At 40.4% G+C, this 10,136-nt stretch overlaps 1 protein-coding gene across 1 annotated transcript; it reads right to left on the reverse strand.

Annotated features, from left to right (window-relative positions):
- Nucleotide 1: 1 nt before the first annotated feature.
- On the reverse strand, nucleotides 2–5,375 carry LOC311343251 (E3 ubiquitin-protein ligase DTX3L). Its single transcript, XM_084468122.1, has 4 exons — nucleotides 5,165–5,375; nucleotides 3,806–4,744; nucleotides 1,227–1,444; nucleotides 2–657 (listed from the first exon to the last, which is right to left on the reverse strand). Exons 1-4 carry the CDS (start codon nucleotides 5,186–5,188, stop codon nucleotides 588–590), a joined length of 1,251 nt encoding a protein of 416 aa, XP_084324248.1. The 5' UTR covers nucleotides 5,189–5,375; the 3' UTR covers nucleotides 2–587.
- Between the last annotated feature and the right edge of the window lie 4,761 nt (nucleotides 5,376–10,136).

Raw genomic sequence — 10,136 nt, forward strand, 5'->3', positions numbered from 1 at the left:
ATACAATTTTAACATCTTTATTTCAATACGGTGAATGAACATTTTCCTTCTAATTCACAATACATAAAGCATTCAGTTTTCTGAAAGACAACAATTGGATATATTTTTAATGCTACATGGCCCCCCCCATACAAAATATTTAGAAAAATCATTTACACCATCAAAAAACAAAACACCTTCAAATAGCAAAAAAACGAACTTAGCAGTCCTTAATGTACAGGCTTTTTTGCATTCATTTTATGATTGTTGGCTAACATTCTACAACCAACCAGTATATTTTACTTTTTATTGTGCACAAGTACATACAATTATGCTGTGTTAGCATTTGGTGCCTTACAAAAATTGGAGTAATGGTAAAAGGATGAAAATACACATTGTATACAATGTAAATATTGCCGAAGCAACAAGAAGGCAATTTTCCAATTAAGTTTTTATGAGGTTTTCCTTGTTTTGCAAATTAATTGTTTTTTTTTGGCATTTTACAATTACAGTTATGAAAATAGTAGCTTATGTACTTGTTTATGTTCATTAAATTTTAACTTGCATAAAGCTTTGTTCTGTATGTTGCTGGCCGTCTGTTAGACTCATTATTCAACTCCTTTCAGTTTCAGTTCCTCTTGAACACGCTTGAGATAATCAGGATCTGGGTAACCATAGCTGCAAAACAAAAAGTGTTAGATCACTTACCGAACAGTTCATTAACAAAGTTCTGTTTATCAACATTGCTATGTCCGTTTATTAACATATTATCTCAGTTAATTGACAGATTGTTATGTTAGTCTATTAACAATGTTATGTAGTTTATTATCATATCATATATGCTTTTTCATTATTTTGGTGCTTTCTCATACATTGTGGTTCATTTATTTTTACCATTGACTTACTTTGCCGTCAAGAGGTTTCCCTAGAATAAACACTTTCTCATCACTTTGGCTAAATGTAGGCCTAATGAAAATGTTGAATTCCATTAATTTGAATGACAAGCAATACAAATAATGGAAGTATCAAATTTGGCATTTCAGTTGACTGACACCCCATTGAGCATTTTCAAGACGCCAGGGCCTGCTGTATTTTGCTACTGACATCCAGATTTTAATACATAAGAAATATATGAAAGCATGTTCAAATGTTTTTGAGAATGTTTTGCATAATTACACAAATAAAACTGAATACATTTGTGATTGTTCTTGAGTTGGGTCAGCATCTTCAGTCTGCAACATGCTTACCAAGTGGGCCCTCCTCCGGTGGAGGTTTTGTGGTGGATGTCGTTCCACGTCACCACGTTGTCTCTGCCACTGGTGGAGGACTGTCCCACAGTGAAGATGAGCCGTAGCTTGAAAGCTCGTTCGAGTAACTCTCGAACTTTCTGTCCCTCGGGTGAGTTGGGCAGGTAAGCCACGCGCGATGCTCCGTCGTACGTCTGTCCTGGGTAAGGGTGCTCTTCCTGTAGTTTAATAAACCACATGTCAATGATTGTATGAGTTAAATGTACCTGAAGGTCACATTAACAACATTCTGAAATGTGAGAACATTTCAAAATGTATACTTAAGCAATAGATCACGACAGGCCGTGGTATACGCTCATTATACCACAGTTAAGGGGCGTTGTCCGTCCCGACGCGCAGCGGAGGGGCGGCGACCCCCTTCACTGTGGTATAATGACCGTATATCACTGACTGAAGTGATCTATTGCTTTTATAAAACGGTTACGTAAATATGGCGAAATTAAAGTCATAGACACCCTCAATTTTGAAAAAGCGAGAAAGTCGGAAAAGCATTTTTTTTAACGAATACAGAAAAGTAGTCCCTCCTGGCTGCCGGCAAAGTGTACGGCGGTTGCTATGCAACACACTAGCGTCCTTCAGAGAGAAGGCTAGAGACGGTAGCTTGGTTCGCCGGCAATTTAGCAATTTAGAAGGCTAAATTGCCGGCGACCGTGTGCCTATTGCTTTACAGGATTTTTTTAGGCTTCAGTGAACTATGCTATCGCTTTTATATATAAATAAACAACAGTTCAAGTTAGGCGCGGAGTGATACTGGACTCTGTAAACTGAACGGGCGTCATAGCTGTGTGTATACGCTCAATATACAACGGTTGGGAACCAATCAGATCGCTTGATTTAGGCCCCCCGTTTTATAATGTACTGTATATAGCTTTACGCTATATACAGTTGGGTGATGCATTGGATGGATTGTCCATTTCCCTGTTTTAACCATAGGACACCATAACTATCTGGTAATATGCTGCCCCCTATTTTGTGGAGGACTAATTCCTCTGCTGGGAAAATTACACATGTATACAGTTTATAAATTTGTACACATGGTATATATACAGTTAATACTATATTTAGCGCTATAAAGGTCTTAAGGAAAATTAAAAGTGGAGCATGCAGGCTATAATTAAATTTGAAGTGCCAGGCTGGTTTGAAGAGGGGGGAGGCCTTAATGGTCCCATGACATGCCACCAGATGTGGTGTGATTAGCCGTTACAAGCCGTTTTGGAAATCTGCCCCACGGCTGGTTCAGACTACACATTTCTCAGATATTCCTCCACGATTTAACACGTCACACTATGCGATCACAGTGCCATGAAATTGGGCTTTTTCTCGTCGGAAGACTGGCCAAACTACAAGATTCGAGGGTGTGATGCTCTATATAATCTTTACTTTGTATCGTTCACGATACACGCAGCAACAACACAGCAACAAAGTGTCAATAACAATGGATCCCGAGTTCCTATACTAGTCTAGGCATTATGATGGCGGTTAGGGTTAGTTGCGTAGTGCAGTGAAGTCTAGTGATGAGCTGATGAGCTGTCCATGTCATCTGCACCCGCTGCTTAATATCAATAATCCACCCGCCATCCACCCGAAGCAACGCCTTTTTTCAACAATTGATACCCACAACCGCCCGATCATCATTCATTTAGGGTGACCAGACGTCCCGGTTTTGCGGGGACGGTCCCGATTTTGAATTGCGTGTTCCGCTTCCCGACAAAATTCATCCAAGTAGATATTACTTCCTACTTACTTTTATTCCACGCAATCCACCCAACCCGCGGATTATCTGCGGTATCCGCCCGGGTATGACCGCCAACCGCGCATCTCTACTAGTCTTTACTTTAGTTATTTCTTTACTAGTTAGTAAACACTGCGCGTGAGCTCCAGCTGTTTGCGAGGTTCTCTCCATGTCAACAATGGATGCGTCACTGCGATTCCCCCAAAAATTCTGGCATACCAAACTTTTCGTCGTGGGGGTTTCGACCGTCGCATACAAAAAAATCACAGATCGCAAGCATGTCACATTACAAGACCTTGTCTCGTCGCCGACTTTTCAAAATTGTGTACGACTCGTAAATTTGTCTGCGACAAACGAATCGGGGCAAAATCGGGCTGAACTCGTGTCGTCTGAACCAGCTTAGACATCACAGGTGTTCGTGTCCACCTAGATGTGTGACGGATAGATGAGCAATGTTTGCTACAGCCCACTGGGTGGGCTGATAGACTGATCTATCCAGCACACATCTAGGTGGACACGTCCACTTTCTGCCCCTTATGATGTCATAAGGGGCAGATTTCCAAAACGGCTTGTAACGGCTAATCACACCACACGTCATGGCACCTTTAAGTAGTACAGTATCAACATGTATGTATTGTGTACCATCCGCAGCACATGAACATATTAAATAACATAATAACACCTGATCCTAAAACATTCTTCAACAAGAGGCTTATCCTTCCAGCTAAGAACAAATTGTGTTAAACAAGCATACAGGAGATTGTAGGCCTTCAAAATATATTCTTACCTTCTGAATTCCACTTGGAATAGTGTAATGCACAGTGATTGTCCCAAACTTCTCATAACCAGGCAAATAATCTTTTTGATAACTGCAACTCATTGTCCCTCCTTCCGGCTGTGTTCCCTTTAACGTGCCATAGAGGGCGCCACATGTAGGGCAAACAGGTTTGTAAACAAAAGCCTGTTTCAAGCAGCGCCTGCAAAATGAGTGTTTGCAGTCCAGAGTCTCTTTCACTGCCTTGGGGATGACCTCCATACAAATGACACATGTTTCCTCTGCATCTGACTGCTCACAGCTAGCAGTAGAAGAGCTATGGAAATGGTTGTTGGTGAAATGCATTGGTGCTTCATGCATCCTCCTTGTCTGCCCATCCCTCGAGCCTGAGGATTTCTGTAGAATGAAATCCTGCAAGGGCCCGATGTGAGCATAAGATCCAATCACTCTGGCCCCAGACGGTTGGGGATCGATAACAAGCTCTGGAAATTGTTTCTGCAAGTCTCTGCAGAGGTCGTGTTTGATGTTCACATTCATTACATGCAGGTTTGAGGCAATTCTTTGGTAGAATGTGACAAATCGCTCTCTGACCAGACGTACGCGAGATTCCCTAACACGACTGTTGCAGGGCTTAAAGATCAGAGTTATGCTATCTGTTTCTGTGCTGAGTTGTTCCTCTGTGAGGATGTGGCCTCCTTTAATTTTATTTAGGTCCGCAGAATGCCTTTTCTTGATGTATTCCATGACAGGTGCGGCCACCACTGCTTTGATGGAACGCCCCAGGGTGCACAGCTTCATGAAAAGCTCTTCTATTTCCTGATCAGAGCCAGTTATTTTGTGAGAGGAACGTGTTTTACCAGTTGATGAATGATAATTTCTGAGAATGTCATTAAGCTGACTTTTGTCTGTGTAATTCATTTCATCAACAAGGATTGTGACATCTGTGATGAGCTGCAAGAGAGCAAAAAAAAAAAGTTATCTTCAACGTTTGGATGAATGCCAATCTTTACTCTATTATTTAGGCGTCAATGATAGACACATACACAGGAATAGGTCTGCTGAAGTGAACTATAATCACTTAGGCCTATAGGCCTATGTGGATGCGTGAAATACGAAAGATCATGTGTTTTTAGGATTGTAAACATAACTCATCATTTGCACCCATCAATTAAATACTGCGGCAGAAACACACAGAAATGTAGAAAGTGCAGAGACAACATTACATAACAAACACGACAAAGTTATCGGGTCACATCTTCCAGCTGTCCAATTCAGATCAATAAACAGGAATAACAAGTGCCAAACGAGTTCAATGCATCGTACAAAATGTATCTATACTACATTTAGGCCTACGTGAACTTTACAACTTACTTCCTCACACGGAGTTTCTGCCATGGCCTACTGCAACAAATAGGACCGCGTTGTTGACAACTGTAGGCTATTATTCTTGGAACAGGCGATAGACCTAGTTCTTAAATCAAGCGCAGAAATAGCAATACTGTGCTATACAGAATATATTTAGACAAAAATTAAGCGACACGCGTTTCACCTGGACAGTAAAGCCATAGTTTCGTTTTCGATCACATCGCTACAAGGATGTTTCAAACCCAACCGTAAAATGGGATGCATTAACAGTCTTCTACCACAAGGGGGCAGCAGAGTACCGCCCACTGGTCTCGTTAGGACACGCTGTTATTGTCTTCACTGGGTGGCAGTACACAGTCATGGGTCTGCAGATACTCAAGGCTGTGACAGACAACCTTATCTTTAGTTATCAACAGTTGTAGGTTATAGTTTACCTTATATATGCCACTGCCGCCTTTTGCACCATTTCGGTGTAAGTGTAAGTCTCATTGAGTAATACAATGGATATTTTGTCAGTGCTTGGTCGACAAAACCAATAGGATATGCCAAGAAAAAATATTGTATGTGTGCGTGTGCGTGTGCGTGTGTATATATACGATTGTAAAAGGTCTAAGAGCATATATAGTCCATCTGGAGCCAGGCTGGGTTCTCATTTGGAAGAAAAAAATAGAGTGCAGAAACTGTGTAACAGCAAGTCTAAATCATCCATTCTGATGAGTCATGACATAGTTCTCAGTTTGGCCCCTAATGGTATGGTGCTTGCAGTAAGTTCACATTAATTGCACGGGGTTGGGGTTGCTCCACGGAGAGAAAGGAGCCATTGAATCCATGCCGCATTCAGCGACCAGACACCTGGATGCGTTGAAAATAAAAGCCCCCTCAGAAGGACCATCACGCAAAGATTTTCGGAGGTAGACTGACATGCAACCTCGAAACGAGACCACAGTATGTATGGACGACGAGGGGAATGCAATGCAATATTCTATAGGTATTGGTTTTGATGCTGGCGGGAATATTAGAATATCTATTAGACTTCTTATTAATAATAGCCTAAGCATATTATTTATTTATTTTTAAGGACCTACATTGTATTATTAGCCAGGGTTATGACTGCAGCCAAACTGTTGAGCAGCCTCCGTTGTTTATTATAATAATATTTTATTTCGTCTACGTTATCATTTAAAATATTTCCTTTGAATATGCGAAACGCTCGATGAGTAGGATTGTAAGATGCAGTTGAACCACTATAGCCTACCTAGGCCTATTTTTTAAGCTTAAACTTGTTTTCAGGGTGTCGTTACAACCCTCACACTTAAGAGGAGCTGACCGCCGGAAAGTTAAGTTGGTCTATTTTCAAACGGTGGTTGTATAATGTAGCCTATTAATAAGCCTTTAATTATTAGGATATCTATTTGTATATATATATATAGAAAATAAATAAAAAATAAGATAATAAATAATTTCTTCATCAAATTAAATGATGTGTCTGGAAGTAATAGGCCGGTCTGGAGTGCTGTGTAGCCTAGATGTTTTTATAAGTCACCTTTCCAAACTGATGCAAATAGGCCTATATTCTAGAAGTCAATGCTGACTATATCGGCTGTATTAATGGATTTATTGGCACATGTAGGCCTATTTGTTTAATTTACGCTTTCATACCAAAATTGTGTTTCATCGGATACCTTGCCTTGTGTGTTTTACACTTTGGCCAGTCCTTACTCTGGTATATTTACTAGAAGTAAAAGTAGGCTATGGGGATTGGATTGAGAGGACTTTAGACATCTGTTAAATGCAGCCAATAGAATGGACATTAGTAATATTGAACCACGCAAACTCGAGCAAGGATTAGGTACAAGTCATAAGCCGAGAGCCCAAAGGCTGTCGCTCAGGTTATTAAGGGCACTATCTTTTAGAAGTATTATTAATACACATTTTACTCAAAAATAATAAAATACTAGTTATACTTGTAACCTACACATTGAACAAAAAAAAGTAAATCGTATTTGGGTGCGCGCTTGTCATAGGCTCGTGTGATTTATTGTGTGTTTTTTATGTGCCACATAAATATGCAGTTTAGTTGCACACACATGTGTTGTTCTCACTTGCGGATTTCATATAGCCTACTGGGCATTTTTTTCTACAAAGCCGGTGAGTCTAGAGCTGCAGAAGTAGGCTATTGGTGTCAAACAAAGGCTGCCATGAGAGCACAGACACAATAGGCTGTAGTAAAGCAGCACTAATCTGATCTAGATGTCGAGTCCTAGTCTACAACTTTCACCGCTTATTTCCTTTCTTTCTCTTCTATTCATTGCCGCGTTGTGACAATGAGAAACAAATCGATCCAGTCGAGAGTATATTCACTTCAGCAATCTTGCAAGTCTTATTTTTTTGTATTAGTCTATAGCGGTTATCCATATGCATATAGATGTATGTCAGGCAACAGTAATGACATAAAGAAAATGTAGACTAAGGATTGAATTAAAAATGAAGCAATAGGCAGTTACCAGTTTACCAAAACTCTATTTTTTTTTATAATGTTAGAGGAGATAAACAGCCTTGGGATGTTTTATTCCTGTTAATCCTCTTAATCATTTAGCAAAATCAGCTACATTTGAAGTTTTGACGATATTCAAAACATCCTGTTTGTCCCGCCCACGATGGTCCTGCAAACAACAACGACAACAACTACAACAACAACATCAACAACCACCACCACCCGGTCATTACGCCTGAGTGGTGGTGCTCTATGAGCGGTAGCTACTAATTAACAAATCTTAATAGTGTGTTAATTGAAGTTCTATGAATGTTTGTTTACTGCAGTGGGGGCCAACGAATGGCTGTTCATCTTTCCCCAACTTGACGCCCTCCTCCCAATACACTGGATGGGCTCACTGATCACAAGGTGGGTCGTCCACATCACACACAGCCTGGTGTTGGAGCCCGGGGAGGGGGTGGCAGTGTGTGTGTGTGTGTGTGTGTGTGTGTGTGTGTGTGTGTGTGTGTGTGTGTGTGTGTGTGTGTGTGTGTGTGTGTGTGTGTGTGTGTGTGTGTGTGTGTGTGTGTGTGTGTGTGTGTGTGTGGGGGGGGGGGGGGGGGGGGTGGAATCTTATCCCATAATATGAATTAGGCTAATATATGATATGCTTTGCTTTGTTCATAGACTACATATCATGTGTTAAACGTATTATTATAAGATATAAAGGCTATATATAATATGTATAGATAATGCTTATCACAATAAATAATGAGTGGAACTGTGTGTGCGTGTGTGTGTGTGCGTGTGTGTGTGCGTGTGTGCGTGTGTGCGTGTGTGTGTGTGTGTGTGTGCACGCGTACCTGTGTGTGTGTGTGTGTGTGTGGGGGGGGGGGGGCACCACAACCTTATTGATTGTTGCCGCTGAAAGTTTGACGCCAAGGCTGAGGAGCTCGCAAGACAAAGAGACGTCCTCATGTCTGACTAATTCGGGCTAAACAGGACCGTAATGAAGGCTCGTTAAACGGCGCTGGTTTGCGGTCATGCAGGCATAAATAAGCGTTTCTCCTCATCACCCTATTACTGTCAGGCTCTGACTCTGGGCTAGGCTACTTGTCATTCTTCATATTAATTGAGCGGAATTATAATGGGCTAATGATTGGTCACTAGCATTACATCAACATAAACAAATCATACATATAGGCATAACTTAGTGCAGTGAGGCTGAGTACCTCAACATTTCTCTTGTGTTCAGTGGTTGGATAAGTAGGCCCACTAGTCCCACCATGAATCATCTTTATTTGTATTATTTACGATATATATTTGTTCTAGTTTCTAAACGATAAGCAATTCTGCTTTAATAATAATAATTATTATAATAATATTATTATTAATAATAATAATACTTATAATGATAGGCTAATTATAATAATTATAATTAATCATCATACCAATACAATTTTTGTATCGGTATTTGTATTTTTGTATTAGCATTTTCAAAGTCAAAGCCAAAGCTATAAAAGTACAATAACTGCATTTGATTCCTGGTTTTTACTCTTAACTTTAACTTTCTCCCGCTGCTTCAACAGTCACCTGTCTGATCAGTCTTCCGGTTCAATAAATGGCTCATATTGTTTAGGAAGAGTAGACAAACACTTTACTTCTAGGCTACTCATTGACATGATTTGCCTTAAGATAGTTCCACGAATAATTGAATAGCCTAATTCTCCATTATTGATGGCTTAGGCCTACTATTTATTTCTTCATATAGGCTTGGCCCAATGTTTTTAACAATGGCCACTTTGAAAAATGGATTTTTCGTAATAAAGGTTTTATACGCAACAATTAGCCTACTAATGGTCATAGTAAAGCCAACACAATCTAGTTTGAATGTTCAAAGTTTGGACTGTTAGCCTTCTATTTTCAATAATTCATATACACAGCCTATCCAAGTCATTCCAAACATTTTTGGTTCATATCTCTGAATCAGCAGATTTTCGGAATAGGAAGTCCCGTTATAATGGTCCCCGAGCTTTCTCACTAATACCAGTTCAGACATTGAGCAGACGTTGAATCCCTCACTACGTCATTTCCCCCCAGGATAAATAGAATCAATTTTTCAAATAGCACTAAGCCTCAGCGCAGGCAAACTTGAACCCATCACTTAAAGGTGGCAAAATGAAAAGCTGAAGTAGGCTGTGTTTAGACTACCAGCAGAGACGCGCCACGTATACAGAAATACTGATGTACTTTCTTAAGGAAAAGATACAGTTATTAATGGATGATGTCAGGTGACTGCTTTGGATGTTTTTTTTTCACCCCACCGGGAGATAGTTGCCATGGAAACCAGCATAAATTAAGCCTCTCAAATGGGTATGGGGGTGGGGGGTGAGTGCTCTTTTTACTCCGCTTGTTACTCCCCGCTAAAAGGCCACACAATTAATGGCAGTCCCCACAAGGGAAGTAACTTTTCAAGCAACTTTTGACATTTTAGCCTTGGCTGGT

Source organism: Micromesistius poutassou, assembly GCF_964030765.1.
Source record: "Micromesistius poutassou genome assembly, chromosome: 5".
NCBI lineage: Eukaryota > Metazoa > Chordata > Actinopteri > Gadiformes > Gadidae > Micromesistius > Micromesistius poutassou.